The sequence below is a fragment of the Octopus bimaculoides genome, chromosome 7, assembly GCF_046866305.1.
Source record: "Octopus bimaculoides isolate indiv1 chromosome 7, ASM4686630v1, whole genome shotgun sequence".
Taxonomy (NCBI): Eukaryota; Metazoa; Mollusca; class Cephalopoda; order Octopoda; family Octopodidae; genus Octopus; species Octopus bimaculoides.
In genome coordinates this window covers 62,670,861-62,693,738 of record NC_142934.1, presented here as the reverse complement: position 1 = coordinate 62,693,738, position 22,878 = coordinate 62,670,861, and the positions used below count along the sequence as shown (strand labels likewise).

Here is a 22,878-nt window from a genome sequence, read left to right as displayed (position 1 = left end):
GCAGTGTATAGTTGTTGATGTGTTAATGGCAGTTGTCTGACAAGGTTCATCCAGAATGGGTATCAACCGTGATAGTAACAGGGATTATTACGACCCTGAGATTATCGAAGATGACTTGGTGTAAGCTAAACTATCTCTGTTTTAAAATTCGCTGCTGAAATAATATCGTTATTTTTTATAATTCTTTCACTAAAATATTGTTTTCTCTCTCTGTTTCTTAATTGGTTCGAATACATTTTACATTGTAAACATGGTAGCATCAATATTGACACAGATATTTATTTATTTATTCTATCTTTTCCTACTCCCTTCCTTTTTTCCATGCATTTGTGGATGTCTAGGAAGGACAAACGCACACTCATAAAACTCTGTTATTCCTATGTATTAATGCCACGAATTCAATTCTTTTCATTTATTCTTCATCAAAGTCTGTTACCTAGGAAGAATTGACCCAGAGTACTCGTCTTATATTTCACAACATAGTTATTTGTTATATGTTCGATGACTCACCTCGCATTTAAAACAAGCCCTGGATTCGACAGCTTTTAACATCGATTGAAACACTAAGTTGCAATCCGTGTTTCTCTTATATTCATATATTTGGGTCTAATTGTATTTTGTTTTGTATATTTGTCTTCCCATTTCTTTATTCTGTCAAATTCTGTGTCAGTTACTCCTATTTAATGTGTCAACAGCTGTTCTTCTTGCATGATCACTGAATTTTTTTTTCTTTTTGCTTTTTCCAATATATTGCAATGTATTTATGGAAATTTTACGAGCATTTATATAAGCGTGTGTGTGTGTATAGTCTGTAGAATTCTGTTTTATGAATCGATATTCTTGCTTCTCTTGCGAAAATTTTATGTAGATGTAAATTTGTTTACATACATAGCTCGTGTTTATGTATGTATTTATATGTGGGTATATCCCCATCTCTCTCTCACACACACACAAATATAAAGAAAGTGTTGGTTGTTGAAACCGACGGGAGAGTCCATCATATACACACACATATGTGTGTGTTTAGTTTTATTTCAAGTTATAAATAAAATAATAATAATAATAAACGAACATTGTACTGAAGCGTTATTCGATACTTTTTATTTGAGTACATTTTGACTTCAGCAAGGAAAACGTTGATAGTGACTTCGAAGAATATTTAAACTGCAGATAAACCCTATTATTGTATCAAGTTAGTGTGATTGCAAATTAACACCTTGCATAGACAACCACTAATAAGTGAACTTCTTAACCTTACTTTAACCCATACCTTTTTTTTCATAATTTTTAAAAAATAATTTTAAATTCTTAGGGACAAGGCCACAAATTGATTGATATGAGGACGAGGTGTGGACGATTTAATCTTGTGCTAAAAAAAAGGAAGAAGGAAATATAGATTGGATAATATTGACCAATATACACCACACCTAGAAAAATAATCTAAGATGAGATGGTCATAGCTGGAATGCCTCTGATCATAGGTCTCTTCGATCAGAGCTAACTAATGCTTATTTTATCGACTATCGACGGGATTTGAACTCTAAACATAAAGGGACTGTTGTTCTTTAGCCCCTTGTCATCTCTGATAGCGCAAACCTATGATCAAAGACGTTCCTATCATGACTGTCTTGCCGCCATCTTACGGACACAGTATATCTTAAACTGCATTGTCCAGTATTTTCTTTCTTTTGTCATATGGTAGGCTGTGATATGGAAGGAGGTTTGGCTGCTTCTTGAGTAGTTATGCTATCAGCTTCACTTGCTTTCGTTGTGATTGCGTTATGCTTATAAACAACAAATAAAAGATTATTAGGGTATGTACGAACTTATATAATTGTGCGGTTTACTAATAAATAATTTATGCATTCCCTCAAGTTGAACACAAAACCCTACCTGACTCGCCACTAATAATGGCCTTGCCCAAACATACAGGCCTAGTGTCTGACCACTGTAACTGATCCGTTTTATAAACTGTATTTTAGGATAGTGGATTGTTGTTCTTTAACTCCAGGTCAGCACTGATCGAGCAAATGTATTCCAACCTTGGCGAGTCGTTTATTTATTTATTTGAGAAATAGTGTATCTAGGAACATATCTAGTGTGTCTTTTTTGTTTTAATATATTAGGTTGCGATTGGAGGGAAATTTTTTTTAATTGTTTTGATCTGGAGGAAGGAGCTGGGTCCATATCTTTTGAAACATATACCGATTACTTTCCACTCAAACTATTCCAAGTAGATAACTTCGGAAGAAGACATACCTGGAAGCAATTACAGAGGAATTGATGTTCTGGGAACGAAAGTCAGAATGTTGAGGTTTTTGTGGTAGTGGTTTGGTGATGATCGTTGGCACTCCGTCGCTTACGACGTCGAGGGTTCCAGTTGATCCGATCAACAGAACAGCCTGCTCGTGAAATTAACGTGCAAGTGGCTGAGCGCTCCACAGACACGTGTACCCTTAACGTAGTTCTCGGGGATATTCAGCGTGACACAGTGTGACAAGGCTGACCCTTTGAATTATAGGCACAACAGAAACAGGAAGTAAGAGTGAGAGAAAGTTGTAGTGAAAGAGTACATCAGGGTTCGCCACCATCCCCTGCTGGAGCTTCGTGGAGCTTTTAGGAGTTTTCGCTCAATAAACACTCACAACGCCCGGTCTGGGAATCGAAACAGCGATCCTATGACCGCGAGTCCACTGCCCTAACCACTGGGCCATTGCGCCCCCACTGTGTGGTGATGAACACAATATGATTCATAATACATAGGTGATGGGAAGAGGAGAGTGAGTTGTGTGTAACTAAGTGGAAGTGACACAAAATCAGCTGGCTGTAGGAGAGCATAGACCACTGTAGTAGCAGTAGAAAAGACAAAGAGGTGACAGCGCTAGAGTTAGAAATGTTTTTGTGAGTGATTTCATCCCAATTAGGTGACCTTTCTCTGGATTTGGTCCAGGACATCGGTTCTCAACCACTTCTTATCTATGGACTCTTTTGATTCCCATTGTATTCAGGTGGATCTTCATAGTCATTCAATATTTAAAAAATCCTATTCTATTTTTATATTTACATATTATTAGGTATTGCATAAAGAAAAAAGTTTAAATATTTTGTGTATTGAAGAAGTAAAAACCAATTTGTTGCACATAAATTTTCTCAACAAAAACTTATATGGACCCCACCTTCCCAGGCCCATATGGACCCCAGTTGAGAACCACTGGTCTAGGATGTCTCTCTGTATGTATAACAACAGTACCATCCCAGATATAGGATCAGTTCTCTACTGTGAGTCTCACCTGAGATTTGTAGAGGGTTAGGAATTTGGGTGTGGAAGGAAGGGACTGAAGTATTTTCTGGTTCTGAAGTGAAAGATCAGTTTTTGAGATGCTGTCTTTGCTATGTTAAGGATGTGTGTGTAATACTTCGACCATGTGAACCAAAGGAGATGGCAACGTAGACGGGAAAAGGCTCCTTTTTACCATATCGCACGGTCGAACACAAAAATAAAGATATATATAATAGAAGAAGGCTCCTCGTAAGAGAATACGAGCCATAGTGCCAGTAATAAGAACTTAGGACAACTCAACTGTTAAATATATAATGAGAATAAATTTATTAACAAAGTGAAACTGTCTGTGTGTGCGTGCATGCGACATATACAATTAACACAGTAGATAAATCAGGCCTTTTGATACAAGAGAAGGTATACAACAATGTGAAGTGACGGACAGTCATATAAGCAATAGTGTGTGTACAATATGTGTGTGTACAAGTGTGTGTGTGAGAGAAAGTAACACAGAACATAGAAAGAGTGTCTATAGAGAAAAACCAGTTCGTATTAAAGTTACACAAGGAGATAGAATGTTCATACGCAGGAAGTTGTGGTCAGGGAGCAGAACTGTAGTATCACACTATGGGTGTTGAGCGTTGAATGCTGGGACCTGTGTTACCTGGTATAGTATATTCTGGCTGGTTAGTTCTGACTGTTATTCGTGGGTGGAAACAATCCACTCAACAGCGTCAAGATAAAACCGCTCTTTTTGATGTTGGTGTTGCTGGTGACGACAATGGTAGACAGTGCATTGGTGGTGAAGACGTCGGCGCTGGAACTGGCTGTAGCTGTGTTCTGTATGTGTGTGGTCAACGACCAGACCTGTGAGAGATCTGAATTCGAAGACGTGTGTGGTCAGTGACCAGACCTGTGAGAGATCTGAAGCCGCGACAAAGTGGCGCGGGTTAAAGCAGGCTATTTATAGGTAAATAGAGGCTCCAGAAAGATCAGAAAAACACTCTCTCACGTGACCTTATTAGATGGCCACGATTGGTCGGTTTGCACCCTGGCGCGAACAGGACTGGAGACAATTGCCGTGCAAATAAGAGTCAGTCAGGTGATGACACAACAGGGTCCAAAGGCGGGAAAGAGATAGATGTTACCTGCTACGTTCGCGTTTGTAAATAAATAACCGAGAGTTGGTTTCACTACATGTGTTTGCCAGGTGAGATCCATAGTAATAGTGAAGCCTAGCATTTGAAGTGAAGTTGATCTTGAAGTTGACCTAGTTGCACACTGCTCATGTTTAATCCTTCAGCATTCAAATTACTCTGTAAAAGATAATACTTATCTACATAGTCTCATAGCTTTGAGATTTTGATAATGTGATTGTTTATTTTTAGAATGACATTGAAGGGTAGATGTGAGAGGTTGGTCAGTTTTAACATAAAACAGGACTGGATAGGGTCAGCTTAAATGCTAAAGGGTTAAAGATGATGCTGTACAATAATGTTTACTTGATATCTGCAGTGATTGTGCTCTTTCTCTAACTGAAGGAGACGATTATTTGGTTTGTTTTTTTGGTGGTGATGACTTTATTGACAGATGTTTTCAAGGTTACTGATCATGGAGTGATTGCAAATTTTGTGTGATGTGTCTAGGTTGCATGTGGATGACATTTGGATGTGATAGAATAGGAATGAATAAAGCATTGTATTTTCTGGAGGGGATAAGTGGATCATTAATGCATAGAAAAAGGAAGAGGATGGTTAGGCGTATAGGTTACATATTATGGTTGATAGGGTGCTCCATCATCATATTTAGCGATGGAGATTAACACTGTCCCTGTATAACAAAGCTGGCTACTTTTGATGTATTGCTTCACTTACACAACCAAGTTGCTGGCAATAACATCTGCATTAATGATCTTTCTTTGATTAATTTCTTCATCATGGATAATACCAGTTGTGTTCTAACAGATGCATAGCAAGAATCACCAGACTGTTGTGACTGTTATGGCAGGCTTTTTACAGCTGGATGCTTTTCCTAACACCAACCACTCAACAGAAACATACACAATTACTTTCTGTAATACATAATTACTTTCTGAATACTCTAATATGAATATGTAAACATACCAAGCACCCAGTACACACTGTAAAGTGGTTGGCATTAGGAAGTGCATCCAGCCATAGAAACCATGGCAAAGCTGACATTGGGGCCTGACACAGCTCTGCAGTTCACTGGTTCTTGTCAAACTACCTAGTCCATACCAGTATGGAAAATGAACTTCAAATGTTGATGATAATGATGCTGGTCAGCTTCTGCACACTATCAACATTGTCTGTGATATTGTTATGCTAATGTTATTGTGACTTTGTTTGCATTAATCAGGGTTATTTAAGGTAATTACTAGTTAGATGTCACAAGCACTTTTAAGACGTTCCATTTCAACAACTTTGGTGAACTAAATGAATCATTTATCATGGGCATCTGAAGTTTGGAACTTAATTACTTACTGTTGCAGTTCTTATGTAATTATCATAACCATGACACATTCATCAAATAATGATACTTGAAAAGAAATGGGTTTTTTTTTTTTTGGTTGGCATTACCAACACAATATATTCAGTTTCTTCATTTGTTGTTGATTTTTTAATTCATTATACACACTTAATTGCAGTATATTAATTTTCACATTTAAAAATAGATACTATTGCTTTTTTTCTTTTTTTTTTCTTTTTGGAAATGGGTATTTTTATAGCTTAGTATCTTTTTCTAATTAATAATAATGATAGTTACTGCTGGTGGATTGATTGAATCAACAGAATGTCAAACAAAACGCTTACTGGTAATTAGTTATGCCATTTTATGTTCTGATTTCAAATCTGGTCAGAGATGATTTAAATTAGTACCAGTCAAATACTAGGGTTGATTTAGCTGATTATCCTCTCCTACAGACCATTTGATCTGGTGGTAATAAAATTATTATTCTTATTATTAAGGCAGTGAGCTGGCAGAATCATTACTGTGTTGGACAAAAATGCTTAACATCATTTCTACCAACTTTTTTGTTCTGATTTCCAATTCTGCCAAGGTCAACATTGCCTTTTATCCTTTCTGGATCATTAAAATAAGTCCAGTTGAGCATTTGAGGTGCTGTAATCGACTAACCCAGTCCCTCCAAAATTCCTGGCCTTGTGCTAAAATTTGAAACCTTTCCTCATCATCATCATCATCATCATTTAGCATCCATTTTCTGTGCTAGCATGAGTTGGACTGTTCTTATTGTTGTTGTTATTTTTAGGTTTTAATTACATTTTACTTTCTATCAAATTAACCTATTTTCATTTGTGTTACATTTCTGTTTTTGGAACTATTCCCTTTCCGTTTTATTTAGAAAGCCAATAATGTTTCTCTGTTTTTTTCTTTCTTATTTTGAAAGCAGTGACACATGTAAACCCAATTAGAGTTAAATTAATTCTTAACTTCAGTATACTTTCAGGAATTACTGCTTTTCAGTGCATATTATTTGCATTAGTTTCTCTCCAACAAGGCATAAAAGTTTTAATATTTACTTAACTCCTGTACTGTCTTCTAAGAAGTTGTGATGTTCAGACCTTTCCCAAGAGTTTTAGCAGACGAAGTGAAATGAAACTATTTTGATCAAAATTAGACTGGACTCAGTTCATTACCATGACACCATTTCAAAAGGTGCAAAGGCAGTGATCTTGTAGAATCATTAGCATGCCAAGCAACGTCTGTCCTTATGTTCTGAGTTCAAATTCCACCAAGGTTGTCTTTGCCTTTCATCCTTTCGGGATTGATAAAAAAGTACCAGCTGGGTACTGAAGTCGATGTAGTCAACATACCCCTTCCCCAAAACTTTCTGACCTTGTGCCAAAATTTGAAACCAGTATCAATAGGTGCAGGCATGGTTGTATCATAAGGAGTTTGCTTGCCAACCACATAGTTCTAGGTTCAGTCCCACTGCATGATACTTTGGACAAGTGTCTTCTATTATAGCCCCAGACTAACCAAAGCCTTCTGAGTGGATGTGGCAGATGGAAACTGAAAGAAGCCTGCTGTGTGTGTGTGTGTGTATAAATATATAAAAATATATACATTTGTGTATGTTTTTGTGTTTGCCCCCCACCACTGCTTGACTACTGGTGTTGGTTTGTTTACTTCTCTGTAACTTAGGAGTTTGGTTTTAAAAGACTGATAGAATAAGTGCTAGTACTAAATAAGTACTGAGGTCAATTTGTTTGACTAAAACATTTCAGGTCAATGCTCCAGCATAGCCACAGTCCAATGACTGAAACAAACAAAAGATAAAAGATCAGTTGATATTATTGAGCCGTGTTACAACAATGATTGAGCAAACTTATGATGAAAGATATTCCAGCCACCATCACCTTATCTTTTATTTAACTGTTTAGCATTTAGACTTCCCTGTTAAATATAATGCTTGTTTATTCACATTGTTTTGAATTAATCATGTATTATCTCACAGCTTTGAGATTTCAATGATGTGATTGTTTATTTTTAGACTGATACTGTAGGGTAGATGTGAGAAGGCGGATCTGGTTGATTTGAACATAAGGCTAATAAAATATAGGCTAGATATGGCCAAGTTAAATAATGCCAAAGAGTTAAACTATGTATCTATGACTACATTATCCCGTGTGTCTTGAATCTATTTTAAAGACAGTTGAGTATGATTCAAGGGTGATATGGCTGCTATTTCTTCCAGGATGAGTACCTACAAAGTGGCAGTCTCTTCTTTGCAGAAGTAGTAGTGATTCAGTTTATTTTAAATTAGTTGCGTTTTGAATTACCTGAATACTTTTCAGACATGTTTTGATTATTGAAATATTTCAATGTAAAAACATTGTTTTTTTTGTTTTTTTTTCATGTTAGTAATTCATTTTCATTTTATAATTTCCTTGATAAACCCGTTTTATTGCTAATGCTTTCGAATGCTTTCAGAAAAGCATACACATCACGTGATATCATTTCCCCACTTTTGTACTTGTAAAATAGTGTCTGAGTCAGGAATTTGTTTTCCCCATTAAAAAGAAAAAAAAGTAAATTTTTAAATGTATTTCTTTGCAACTAGGCATAAAACTAATTATGTAAGGCAGAAGTTGTTTAGCCACAGGTCAACCCTAGTTAAGTAGGACTGATTGAAGGCATTCTAACATTGTCCATCTCATTTTTTTTTCTTTTTATGTATGATGTATCTAGGGTCATAAGAGCATGGCCATTGCCAGTACCGCCTGACTGGCCTTCGTAGAGATCTTTGCCAGTGCCCCTGGATTGGCTCTTGTGCGGGTGGCACATAAAATACACCATTTTGAGCATGGCTGTTGCCAGTACCGCCTGACTGGCCTTCGTGCGGGAGACATGTAAAAGCATCCACTACACTCTCTGAGTGGTTGGCGTTAGGAAGGGCATCCAGCTGTAGAAACTCTGCCAAATCAGATTGGAGCCTGGTGTAGCCATCTGGTTTCACCAGTCCTCAGTCAAATCGTCCAACCCATGCTAGCATGGAAAGCGGACGTTAAACGATGATGATGATATTAACCAATGTATCCGCCCCCTTTTTTTATTATGACCGTTGGTTGTGATTTCTGGGTGGCTTGGCTACTAATTTTAGTAAGGTAGTGGCCAAGTATATTACATTCTCAGTCAGGAAAGTTATTAGACATATTAATGGTAAAGAAATAATGTTGTTTGATGAAACCTGGGTGTTTGTTCTCTATGGTGGGAAGGAAAAAGATCAAATTGCATAACAATGTGATATATTGCAGACACACCCAGTCAACACATGTAAGCTTGGAAACATGGACGTTAAATTGATGATAATAGTGGTGGTGGTGGAGGCGGTGGCGGCGGCAGCAGCAGCAGCAGTACATAGAAAAATACGGCAACATGAAATCCACATCATGTACAAACAAAAGCAAAAGCCTTTCCTTGCATTCTCTTTATCTGCTAGAAATAGCAGCTAAATTTTTCCTGAAAAATTACCCTGTATGTGGATAGAGGAAAAAGTGTTAATAAGAATCAATACTCAACAGCTGCAGTTTCTATGACTTGCTTCCAAGACATGGTGGAAATGTTTGGCTTCAAAGACTTGATTAAAAACAAATTTTATTTTGTTTTTTTTTTCATTCTTTTGAAGTGATTTAACCCTTTAGTATTCAGATTATCCTGCCAAATGTTATGTTTGTTTATCCATATTGTTTTAGATTAATCATGCATTATCTTGTAGCTTAGAGATGTTGATGACGTGACTGCTTAGTTTTACAATGACATTGCAGGGATGAGTTGAGAGGCCAGATCTGGCCAGTTTCAACATATAACTTAAAATATTTTGGCCGGATATGATGGGTTTGAATGTTAAAGGGTTAGATTAAAACCTTTCATCTTAATTCATGTTCCAAACACCAGTAATAATGACAAGTATGCCTGTGTGGTAAGAATCTTGCTTCCCAATCATATGGTTTTGGATTCAGTCCCACTGCGTGACACCTTGGACAAGTGTCTTCTACTATAGCCTTGAGATGACCAAAGCATTGCGAGTGGATTTGGTAGACAGAAACTGAAAGAAGCCCATCACACACACACGCACACATATATATATATATGTATGTATATATTTATGTGTCTGCCTTTGTATCTATGTTTGTCCTCCAACCATCACTTAACTACCAGTGTTGGTATGTTTATGTCCCAATAACTTAGTGGTTTGGCAAAAGAGACTGATAGAATAAGTATGAAGCTTAGAAAAAAAAATTTAGTCCTGGGGTTGATTCCTTTGACTAAAACCCTTCAAGGTGATGTCATAGCATGGCCATTGTCAAATGACTGTAACAAGTAATAGAATAAACAAACTATTTTTCGAAATAAATTGAAAGAAAGACAGTGTGTTTTGAGAGAAATATTTTCACAAATGGGTTTGCTAATGAATTTATTTTTCATGTTCAAACCTTAATTTGAAGAGCTATTGTTGTTTAGTCCTATCATAGTTTCCATCAGATGCTAACATAGCTAACTGGGTGTGATTTAGAGGAGATTTAGCTGTCAATTTGCTAGAATGTGGCAGGGGTTGACTCCCCTACTTGCAATATATCGGATGCAGATTGCATCGTTAACCAGCTAGAGGAAATGTTCTCTTGGAGTTAAAAAATTGCAGTAATGTCCATTCATACTTAATAGCCATGTTGAAGTGGCTACTAACATTACTTGCCAGTACAGTTACTACTTTCATCTCTTACAGAGATTTCATAACCATTTACTTTGCATGTTATCATGTTATCAACTTAAAAAGTTCCAAATTACAAAGACTAAAGGTATATGTTGTCTTTCAAAATACAAAAATCAGTGGCGTTTGTTGTCTTTGCTTCTCCTGTAGTTTTGTAACAACTTTGTCAGTGAATTTTCATTTCTTTGCTCAGGCAGCTCAAGAAATAAGGTTATCACCATATCCTGTCAAGCATAGAACTATGAAAACAAATCGAACATTCTCTTTTACTTGTATAATTTTCACAACAGGTATTGTATGTTCAAATGAATATATTTATCTTTAGACAGGGTCATGTTAGCTAATTAAGAATTAACATGCAATGGTTGTTTGGCTAAGAAGTTCATTTTCCAACCATGTGGTTTTGGGTTCAATCCCACTGCGTTGCACCTTCTATTATAGCTCCCAGCTAATCAAAGCCTTGCGAGTGGATACAGTTGAGGGAAACTAAAAGAAACCTGTTGTGTGTGTGTGTTTGTACTTTCCTTGTCTAGTGGTGTTTTGTGGGTGTGTGGTATGAAGCTTGTTTCCCAAAAACATGTGTGGCACCTTGGGCAAGTGTCTTCCACTATAGCCTCAGGCTGACCAAAGCCTTGTGAGTGGATTTGATAGATGGAAATTGAAAGCAGCTTGTCGTATATGTGTGTGTGTATGTATGTATATATTTGTATGCGTATGTTTGTCCCCCCTCCACTTCCACCATCGCTTGACAACTGATGCTGGTGTGTTTATGTCCCTGTAACTTAGCAGTTTGGCAAAAGAATCTAATAGAATAAGTACTAGGCTTACAAAGAATAAGTACTGGGGTCAGTTTCTTTGGCTAAAAAAACCTCTTTAAGGTGGTGCTCCAGCATGGCCACAGTCAAATGACTGAAACAAGTAAAAGAGTAAAAGAATGGTTTCGCTGACAGTGCTGTTTATCTCCAGTTCGTGTTTGGGTTGTTTTCTAAACTGGGAAATTATAACTTAACTTGCAAACAAGTGGGGGTTGGTGACAGGAAAGATATCCAATCATAGAAAGGCTCTTTCCCACCACACTCTCATCTGACCCCTAACAAGGATAGAAAAGGGTCCTTAGAGAAAACAGGGAAAACAGAATAATGAGTAATCAAGACAAATGTTATAAATAACAATCAATAGTAAAGAGGAATTGTTTAAAACGTGATGACTTGATAAATATTCTGATAAGATCAAACTCTTAATTGAGAATTTCCATTTCAAGGGTTTGTGTTTTTTGTTCCTTATTTTAAAAATTTCACTGAGATGTTTTCAGAGACTGAAATATGAGAAAAATATGTGGAAATAACATTGAAGCACAAATTAAAGGAAACTTGTTAAATAAATCATATTTCAGTAAATAAAGTTTAAAAACTGAATTTTAATATTATTAACAAAGGCATGAGTAAGACCTTGTGGTAAGAAGTTTGCTTCCCAACCACACTGTTTTGAGTACAGTCTCAGTATGTAGCACACTGGGTGAGTGTTTTCTATTATCACCCCAGGCCAACCAAAGCCTTGTGAGTGGATTTAAGAAATGGAGACTGAAAGAAGTGCATGTGTATGTTTCTTTGTGTTTGTCTCCCCACCACCACCACTACCACTTGACAGTTGAGGTCAGTTTGTTCCACTAAGGTGCTCCAACATGGCTACAGTTGAATGACTGATAGAAGTAAAAGATAAACGCAGTGAATCCACAGAATTGATTGGACATTGGACAACAAACAATAAATAAATAAATTACAATTCAGGTCTTTTACTTAACCCCAGGCTGCTTTTGATTCTTCAGCAGATCAGCCTCATTCCAACCATAACCACCCCATTTGAACTATATTATCTAATGTGTCTTTTCATTACTTAAAACAGCGGTTATCAACTGGGGTCCATATGGCCCTTGGGGATCCATATAAGATTTTGCTGTTAAAACTTATGTAGGTGCAGGCTTCCCAACTGCATGGTTCTGGATTCAGTCCCACTGTGTGACACCTTGAGCAAGTGTCTTCTTTTATAGCCTCAGGTCGACCAAAGCTTTGCAAGTGGATTTGGTAGATGGAAACTGAAAGAAACCCATCGTGTCTGTGTTTGTCACCCATCACTGCTTGTCAACAATGGTTAGTGTGTTTATGTCCCCATAACTTAGCAGTTTGGCGAAAAAGATGGATAGAATAAGTACTGGGCTTAAAAAAAAAAGTCCTGGGGTTGATTTGCTAAACTAAAACCCTTCAGTGTGGTGCTCCAGCCTGACCACAGTTAAATGACTGAAACAAGTAAAATAAGTGAAAGAGAAAATATTGGTTTTATTTCTACACTACACAAAATATCTTAACAGTTTTTTTTTTATACAATTCCTAATAATATTAAAAAAATATATAAGTTCCTTTAAACATTGAATGGCTTGGAGGATCCATCTGAGTAAAATAGAATCTAAAGGGTCCATAAGTATAAAAGGGTTAAGAAACACTAACCTAAAGTATGAAGGCAGGGATTGGTGAGCCAGGGTAAATTACCCCAAGTGGGGTGAAGATGAAATTCTTGGGAGTAATTAGGACTCATTAGACATAAGTAAAATTAAATAAAAAACATGTTCCTTGTTATGACAGAAATTTTTCTTCTGGCAGCACGGCATCTTATTTCTTTATTGCCCACAAGGGGCTAAACATAGAGGGGACAAACAAGGAAAGACAAAGGGATTAAGTCGATTACATCACCCCAGTACATAACTGGTCCTTAATTTATCGACCCCAAAAGGATGAAAGGCAGAGTCGACCTTGGCAGAATTTGAACTCAGAACATAACGGCAGATGAAATACCGCTAAGTACTTCGCCCAGCATATGTCTAATGTAATGGATGTATAAATAGATTCAATAAAATGGATTCAAAAACCTTTTGAATTCAAAGAATCAATGATTTTCTTTCTTTCAAATCAGGGAGGTAATGTCAGTGTAAATAAATACATTTTGGGGTAATTGGTTAAAAAAAGTTCCCCAACCCCTGCATTAAGGAGTTATTCAAGGAAGATATGGCTGTTGTTTCTAGCAGTTTACACAATCATGTAAGGGTCTACTTTTGGCTCAATGACAGCTGTATTTATAGCTGTGCTCACATGACAGTTCTGTTTACATTGCAACCTGCAGCAAGCAGGTGTAAATGATTGTAGTAAGTCCTGTGGATGTGTTGAGCATAAAGTAGGACAAAACATTTGTGTTCTAATTAAAGTCTTCTGATCTTAATGTTTCTACCACTTTTACTGTTACTATTTAAAACAACTAACACAAATTTGTAATCATAGATAACCAGTCATAGATAAGCTGGAATACTTTTCCTTCCGTTTCATATACCATTGCTATTAGAAGAGTGCTTCTATCCTTTTTGTTACCATATTTAATGTTGAAATACACTTCTTTATTTATCATCTTTTTTTTCTTTTTCTATTAATTTAAAAAATTATGAAGATGCAAGCATAGTTGTGTAGTAGGAAACTTGCTTCCCAACCATATGGTTCGGGGTTCAGTTCTATTGTGTGGCACCTTGGGTAGGTGTCTTCTAGCTTCAGGCTGACCAAAGCCTTGTGAGTAGATTTGGTAGATGGAAACTGAAAGAAACCTGTCATGTGTGTGTGTGTGTATGTATTTGTGTCTGTCCCATCCCACACACCACCACTGCTTGACAACCGGTGCTGGTGTACTTACATCCCCGTAACTTAACAGTTTGGCAAAAGAGAGTGATAGAATAAGTACCAGACTTTAAAAAAAATAAGCATTGGCATCAATACATTTGACTAAAAATTGTTCAAGTTGGTGCCCCAGCATGGCCATAGTCTAATGACTAAAACATGTCAAAGATAAAAGATAAATATAGAAAAAGAACTTCAGAATTAATGAGCTGATGTTTGGAACTTAACGTGAAATTTTGATAGAAAGTTTTAATTTAGATCACCTTAACATGGGAAGTCTAAAACTAAAGGCAGTTTTGAGTGGTTTGGTATTAAAATGGTTAAGTGGTAGTTTTCTAATGAAAGGGAAGTCAAGTAGGAGTTAATATTGGTCAACCTCAAGAAAGCCCTACAATCAAACACTGCTGTCACCTTCTCGTCTTTTCTTATGTAAATATAGTGTGTTTAGGGCCATATTATCCAATGCCTTCTTTTCTTTTATGATGATGTGGAGTGATTTGAGGGAGATTTGGCTATGATTTTAGCTGGTCAAATGAAAGGTTATCTTATATGACAACTCTGTATGTTGAAAGTGTCCACAAATAGGTGAAGGCATAGCTGTGTGGTTAAGAAGTTTGCTTTCCAACCATATGGTCTAGGGTTCAATCCCATTGCATGGTACCTTGGGCAAGTGTCTTCTATTATAGCCTTGAGTTGACCAACAGTCTTGTTTGAAGTGATGTACTGATTTTATATATTAAGAAAAAATAGGTAGTCAAAATTTTGAATAATTCTTTATTAGTGCTTTCATCTTATTCATTGAGATTCCTCAGATATGAGTTTCTTTGTCTCCTTTCTTTTCTCTTTTCTATATACACACACGTACAGATAACAAACAAAAACAAGTTCTTTTCCAGATTTGTACAAAAGTCACAGAAATTTTCTGTAAAACTCCATATCTGAGGAGTCTTGATGAATGAGATGACAGTGCTAGTAAAGGGTTATCCAAAATTCTGATTACCTCTTTTTACTTAATATATATATATACATGTTTGTGTGTGTGTGGATTTATCTCCTACCACTACTTCACAACTGGTGTTTGTGTATGTCTCTGTAACTTAGCAGTTCAGCAAAAGAGACTGATAGAATAAGTTCCAGGAAAAGAAAATAGTACTGGTTTTGATATGTTGGACTAAACCCTTCAAGATGGTACCGCAGCATGGACACAAGCCAATGACCGAAACACATAAAAGATAGAAGATAAATGAACATACATAAAACACAACTGAGAGATACGTATCTAAGCAACTGGACACCTTCAGTCTACCCAAGCAACTACATATCTTCAGTCTTTCATATCAATAGATTAATAAATAAAGTACTTGGGGTATGAGTACTTTATGTACTCCTAATGTTGCTTACGCGTTGTGGCATGTTTACTTACTCGAAGACAGTTTTTAATTACTGTGATTCGAATGCAGAAGTTTGAAGTTCAACTCTTTTGTTACTATATTTTGGTTGAAATATATTGCCTTTGTTTCAATTAATTTTTAAAATAATGTTGAATTTAGTATTTCGAGCTTCACTTAACATGATATTTTGATGCAGATCACTTAAAAGCATGAAGTTTGTATCCAAGAACCAGGGACAGTCTTAGGCCAGTTGGTATCAAAAGGGTTTATCATAATTACCAACATTATCATCATCATCATTTAACATCTGTTTTCCATGCTGGCATAGGTTGGACAGTTTGATAGGACTGCACCAGATTTCACTGTCTGTTTTGGCATAGCTTTTTAAACAGCTGCATGCTTGTCCTGATGCCAACCATGTTACAGAGTGGTCTGGGTGCTTTTTATGTGGCAACAGCACCAGCGAGATCTGTTATGGCGTGGTTTTTACAACTGGATGCTCTTCCTAACACCAACCACTTTACAGAGTAGACTTGGTGCTTTTTACATGGCATCAGCACCAGTGGGGTTACCAGGTATCGCACAAGATGAAGATCATTTGGGGTGGGGTGGGGTGGGGGTATTGGAAAAAGTGGCCTTGTGTCAGGTGATGAGAGGTTAGAGTGTGTCGAAGGGACAGAAACAGATGTCTTACTGTAAAGGCGATATATACATGTAATAATTCTCAATCTTTATAACATTCAAATCCTAATAAATAATTTATGAAAAAGCAGGATCTAACACATTATCCCTACTGTTTTTACTATTTCTTTCTCCATTTCACATAATCTCTTACCAAAGATATTAATATGCATTTTATAAATCATCACAAATATTTTCTCCCTGGAGGGTTGGTGAAGATATTTGAGAACAGCAGTGCATTAATTATGAAGTTATTACAGAATTTAATTTGGTCCCAGTGAGGTCAGTAATTGAAGTGCCACTGATATGCCTCAAAATTTTTATTTACCTACTAAAAAAAAAAAAAACTCTATATTTTCTTTCCAACTGTTGCAAGATGCATAAATTTGTTTGACCTATACTGTCCTTCACCTTGGGTATGTTAACATATTTAATGCAAGAAGTATGAACAAGTCAACAATGTACCGTGAGGAAGAAAAAAATATTCTTCAGCAACATAATTTCTTCCTCTTTCCTGCAAATAAGGGTGACAACTCTTATGCTGTCATCAACTGGTCTCAAAATTCAGTATGTTATTATTAATGTGTTTGGAAGGGCATTCAGCTATAGAAACCATGCCAAAGCTAACATTGGAGCTTGATGCAACCCTGCAGGTCACCAGATCCTGTCAAACCAGCCAATCTATGCCAACTCGGAAAACGGATGATGATGATGACGACGATAGTAGTGGTGATGGTGGAAATGACAAGTAGACAGGCATGTGTTTGAAATCGTTTTTGAGGTTTGGCATCAAAAAGGCTGAAGAAATCCTGCCTCAACATAATCACATCCAATCCATAGAAATGTGAATGTTAAAACAACAACGATGATATGTTTATGTAGATGATAGAGTCTCCCTATTTATAGATGTGTGCTGTATTGAATTACAATTCACTGCTGCATGATTAACAAGTATTTGACTAGTTTGCATCGCTGACTTCATAATCCTTCTGTAGACCTAGAGAAAGAATACACTCGGAAAGAATATAGTTGCAAAACATGGCCTCTGACACCAAAACGGCTCCAACAGCTAGAAACAGGGAAACCATGGGCCAGCTCAGCAAGTCAATTTGCCCAGAGAAGAAGAAGAAGTCATGCATAGCTAGATGTGTTGTGGAATGGAGTTCTTCATTGCCTGCATTCACAACACCTGACCTCTGCTTACTGCCTGCCTTTTATACTCATGCACCAATCCTCCAAAAAGTCACATACGTTTGTAACCTTTTTTTTCCAGTGTTGTGACATGTTACCCAGTATCCAGACTGACACACCAAACTCTCTCTTCCTTCTCTTGCCAATAACATGTTAATTAACATCAGTATTTTTTAGGGAACTTGCCAATTGTTGTCACAATCTGACATAGCTGTGGCTGCTGGTGTTTCTTAACTGGTAAAGGTAAAGTTTCCTTCTTGAGTCATACTGACTCACAAGGGCCAGTTTCCTGATTTCCATGACGTATAAATTCCTCACCTGGATGGGATGCTAGTCCGTCGCAGGGTTACTCATTTTTGCCAGCTGAATGGATTGGAGCAACATGGAATGAAGTGTTTTCCTCAAGAACATGTGTCACCCAGTCCAGGAATCGAAACCACAATCTTACAATCATAAGTCCAACACCCTAACCACTAGGCTATGCACCTCCACTGTTTCTCAACTGAGATAATGTCCATTAATTGATCACCTCTCTCAATTGAACATCTGGCATTAGGAAGAGCATCCAGCCATAGAAATCATGCCAAAACAGATAGGGAACCTGAGCAGCCCTCTTAATTGAACATCTGGTGTTAGGAAGGGCATCATGCCAAAACAGACAGGGAACCTGAGCAGCCCTTCAGCTAATCAGCTCCTGTCAAACCATCCAACCCATGCCAGTATGGAAAATGGATGTTAAACGATGATGATGATGATATTGTGCAGCTTACTGTCACAGTAGCTAGAATTTTATCCTCCCTTTCATAACATTTCTTTACTACCCACTAGGGGCTACACACAGAGGGGACAAGCAAGGACAGACACACGGATTAAGTCGATTGGATTGACTCCAGTGCGTAACTGGTACTTATTTAATCGACCCCGAAAGGATGAAAGGCAAAGTCGACCTCGGCGGAATTTGAACTCAGAACGTAGTGGCAGATGAAATACTGCTAAGCATTTTGCCCGGCGTGCTAACATTTCTGCCAGCTCGCAGCTTTTCTTAACAATATACACAATACCTCCCCTTCATTACAATATACACAATACCACTCTAGTATATTCTTTCCAAGATCTTCTGAAGCCAAAAACATTAGCAGATATAAAGAAGTGTATAAAATATAACACCAATAACAGCTGCTTTGATATACAATTCTAATGTTTTCTCTCTCTCTCTCTCACCTTTTCTTTTTTTTTTTTTTTTTTTGTTTTATAAACAGCGTACTTGACACGGTCATTGAATGCCCAGATGAAGGTGTCAGCAACATAAAGAAACCATCCAGGTTGACCAAGTACCACAGTTCTAAAAAACTTGGTTCTTTATATACCTCCATTGATGACCTGTATGTCCATAAGAAGCTTGGTGCTAATAAAAGTCGCCGATGTGAAAACTGTAAGTAATTTATGAGTATATTTAAAATGTGGTAAACAACTGTAGAGTGTTAAATGTTTAAGACCATTTGGAGAGGTAGCCTAAGAGACTTCTGCTTGAAACAAGTTGGGACCATTTTTATGACCCAGGAAAAGAATAAACATGTTACTCTCTCTCTTTACTCTTTTACTTGTTTCAGTCATTTGACTGTGGCCATGCTGGAGCACCGCCTTTAGTCGAGCAAATCGCCCCCAGGACTTATTCTTTGGAAGCCTAGTACTTATTCTATCCGTCTCTTTTGCCGAACCACTAAGTTACGGGGACGTAAACACACCACCATAGGTTGTCAAGCGATGTTGGGGGGACAAACACAGACACACAAACATATACACACACACACATATATATATATATATATACATATATACAACGGGCTTCTTTCAGTTTCTGTCTACCAAATCCACTCACAAGGCAGATGTTAAACAGTGATGATGATGATGATACACACACAGGCACAGATAAACACACACACACACAAGTCACACTTGGGGCTTGGGGGTGCTGACAAGTTTGAATCAGGCTGTTTTGATCTATATATATATATATATATATATATATATATATATATATATATATATATATATATATATATATATATATATATATATATATATTATATATATAATATATATATCTTATATATATAATATATATATATTATATATATAATATATATATATATATATATATATATATATATATATATATATATATATATATATATATATATATAATATATATATATAATATATATATATAATATATATATATATAATATATATATATAATATATATATATAATATATATATATAATATATATATATAATATATATATATAATATATATATATAATATATATATATAATATATATATATAATATATATATATATAATATATATATATAATATATATATATAATATATATATATATATATATATATATATATATATATATATATATATATATAATATATATATATAATATATATATATAATATAATATATATATATAATATATATATATAATATATATATAATATATATATATATATATATATATATATATATATATATATATATATATGCATGCATTACTATTTTCTTTAACAGTATGCTATCTCCTGAATCTGGTTGACAAAGATGACTGGGGAAACTTGGAGAAAATTGACCGCGTTGAGCCCAGGATGTCAGTCTTTGCTGAGATTTTAATGGACAAAGAGAAATGGAAGGTAAAAGTTCTCTTGCAGTATTTTGTCTTTCAATGAAAGCAGTTCTCTTTCTCTCCCTCACTTTCTCATTTTTTCCTCACCTTCTCTTTCTCTCTCTCCTACACTATTTTTCTTTCTTCACTCTGTCTTCTTAACTGTCACTCTCACTCACTTGGTTTTTCTTACTCTGTTTTCTCTGTCTCATTGTCCTTTATCTCCGTCTCTTTCCCTTTCCTAACTCACAGCCACACACATACATGCATGCGTATACACACTCACACTCTCTCTCTCTCATCCTTGCATATCTGTAGTAAACATTTAAATTTTCAGAACTCTTTAGGAAATTCCGAAATACTTTGGGATTGGATAACAACTGGGAGTGGCCAACAGCTTATTTGACCAGATTTTTTTCATTTTTTTCTAATCCATATCAATTTAGCAACAAATTACTGTATTAAATTGCGTTTTTGGATTTGATTTGCAAGATTCTTTATCTGAATTCGTGTATTGAAGCATTTTCTGTTGTGTCTGGGGAAAGTCATTCTCTTTTAGTGCCTGATAATTTAACACACTCACCGGTAAAATTTCCACTCATTTCCTTCTTTATTTTTCTAAAATTTTTGTTGCATCTTGCAACCTTTTGTGTTAAATTAAAAGGCACTAAAAGAGAATGACTCTCTCCAAACACAACAGAATACTGTATTAATGATTTTAGAGATTTTACAAAGCAGTTTAATCCTTTTGTTACCAGATTTCATTTGAAATATGTTGACTTTGTTTCAATCAATTTTGAAATTAATGAAGAATTACGAAAATAATTTTGTTTTTAGTCTGCTTGTGTTTGGAACATAACCTGATTTTTTTTTATGGGAGACTTGTAATTAAATCCTTTTTAAAAACAGGAAGCTTATCATCAAACCAGGAACATTCTCAGGTGGGTTAGTATCAAAAAGATTTTAAATTGAATGTAATATTGACTTCAAATTTTGGCACAAGGCCAGCAATTCCGGGGTGGGATAAGACCCCCCCCCCAGTGTTCGACTGGTACTTATTTTACTGACTCTAAAACGATGCAAAGCAGAGTCAACCTCTGCAGGGTATGAAATCAGATCATAAAGGTGGATGAAATATTGCTAAGCATTTTGCCTGGCATGCTAATGATTCAGCCAGCTTGATGCCCTAAATTGAATGTAATATCAAAAATATTTTTTTAATTGAAGTCTTACATTTGTTTACTCCGGTAAAAATTTCACAAGTTAAAATTAGGAAAATAATCTAGCGTTGTTTCCTTGGTTACTGTTTTATTTTGTTTAGTTAGTTTTTTTTTGTTTTTTTTTTACCTTTCGAAATCTCCTTTTGTTTCTATTTTGAAAAATATTTTAACCTTTACTACATTTCTGAGACTGATTATGAGTTTTATCTGTTGAATTTTTATTTAAACTTGCTGGTATCAGTTGCTTAGGAAGGTCAGATCTTACTGTGTCGAATCATGATGTAACTAATTAATGATAATAATAATCCTTTCTATTATAGGCACAAGGCCTGAAATTTGGGGTGGAGGGATAATCGATTACATCAACCCCAGTGCGTAACTGGTACTTATTTTCTCGACCTTGGCGGAATTTGAACTCAGAACGTAGTGATGGGCGAAATGCCGCTAAGCATTTCATCCAGCGTGCTAACGATTCTGCCAGCTTACTCCCTTATTTAATAATAATAATAATAATAATAATAATAATATTAATAATAATGGTTTCAAATTTTGGCACAAGACCAGCAATTTCAAGAGCAGGTGCATGTCGATTACTTCAACCACAGTGCTCAAAAGGATGAACAGCTAAGTCGACTTTGGTGGAATTTGAACTCAGAATGTAAGGACAGATGAAATGTCACTAACAATTTTACCTGACATGCTAATGTTTCTGCCAGCTCATCGTCTTAATCATAATAATAATATTACTAATGGCTCTGAGGGGGACAGTTACAAAAACTTAAAATATTGGGTTTTCATTGAGAATTGAATGAAGGTGAAGAAAGGAATGAAACAGAAATGAACATGGTATAGAAATAATGAATGATAGTAATTCTTTCTCCTATAGGCTTAAGACCTGAAATTTGGGGAGAGAGGGTTAGATAGGGTTAGTTGATTATATCAGCCCCAATACTCAACTGATACTGTATCAACCCTGAAAGGATGAATGACAAAGTCAACCTTGGCAGAAGAAATTATGCTAAGTATTTTGTTCAGTATGGTAACGATTCTACCAACTCACCATCTTAATGAATGACGATAACAATGCCGTTATTGTCAAATATAATGACGACCATCACCACCTGATGCAAGAAGACTTCCAGCTAAAGTCAATCAAGGAACTCTGCAGATCCAAGGTCAACATGAACACCAAGGACAAGTTTTCCCAGTTGTTGTTCTTTTGTCAATAGATGTATGCCCAAAGCAGTTCACATTCACCATTTTTGTTGCTTTCACCCATCTTTCAATAAATTCACTTTAGGACTACACTACCTGCTCCATCTGACAATGATGATGGCTTTATTGGCAGCATCATCATCATCTCTGAAATCTCAAGAGGATTATATAAGCCAGCCTTTAGCTCTTTAGTTTCATGGTGTTAATTACATGAGGGATAAGTTGTCTTTGTGAATAAAATAATAATCTCTCATTGATAAT

The 22,878-nt window shown here is 35.9% G+C and overlaps 1 protein-coding gene across 1 annotated transcript in view; it reads left to right on the top strand.

Moving 5' to 3' along the window:
* LOC106874654 (R3H domain-containing protein 4) overlaps window positions 1-22,878 on the top strand; it is a 35,872-nt gene continuing 12,994 nt past the window's right edge. Inside the window, exons 1-3 of the mRNA XM_014922447.3 lie at window positions 1-120; window positions 18,768-18,940; window positions 20,092-20,210. Of these exons, the coding sequence (XP_014777933.1) occupies window positions 56-120; window positions 18,768-18,940; window positions 20,092-20,210 (357 nt within the window). The 5' untranslated portion in view covers window positions 1-55. The remainder of the gene's footprint in view (window positions 121-18,767; window positions 18,941-20,091; window positions 20,211-22,878) is intronic.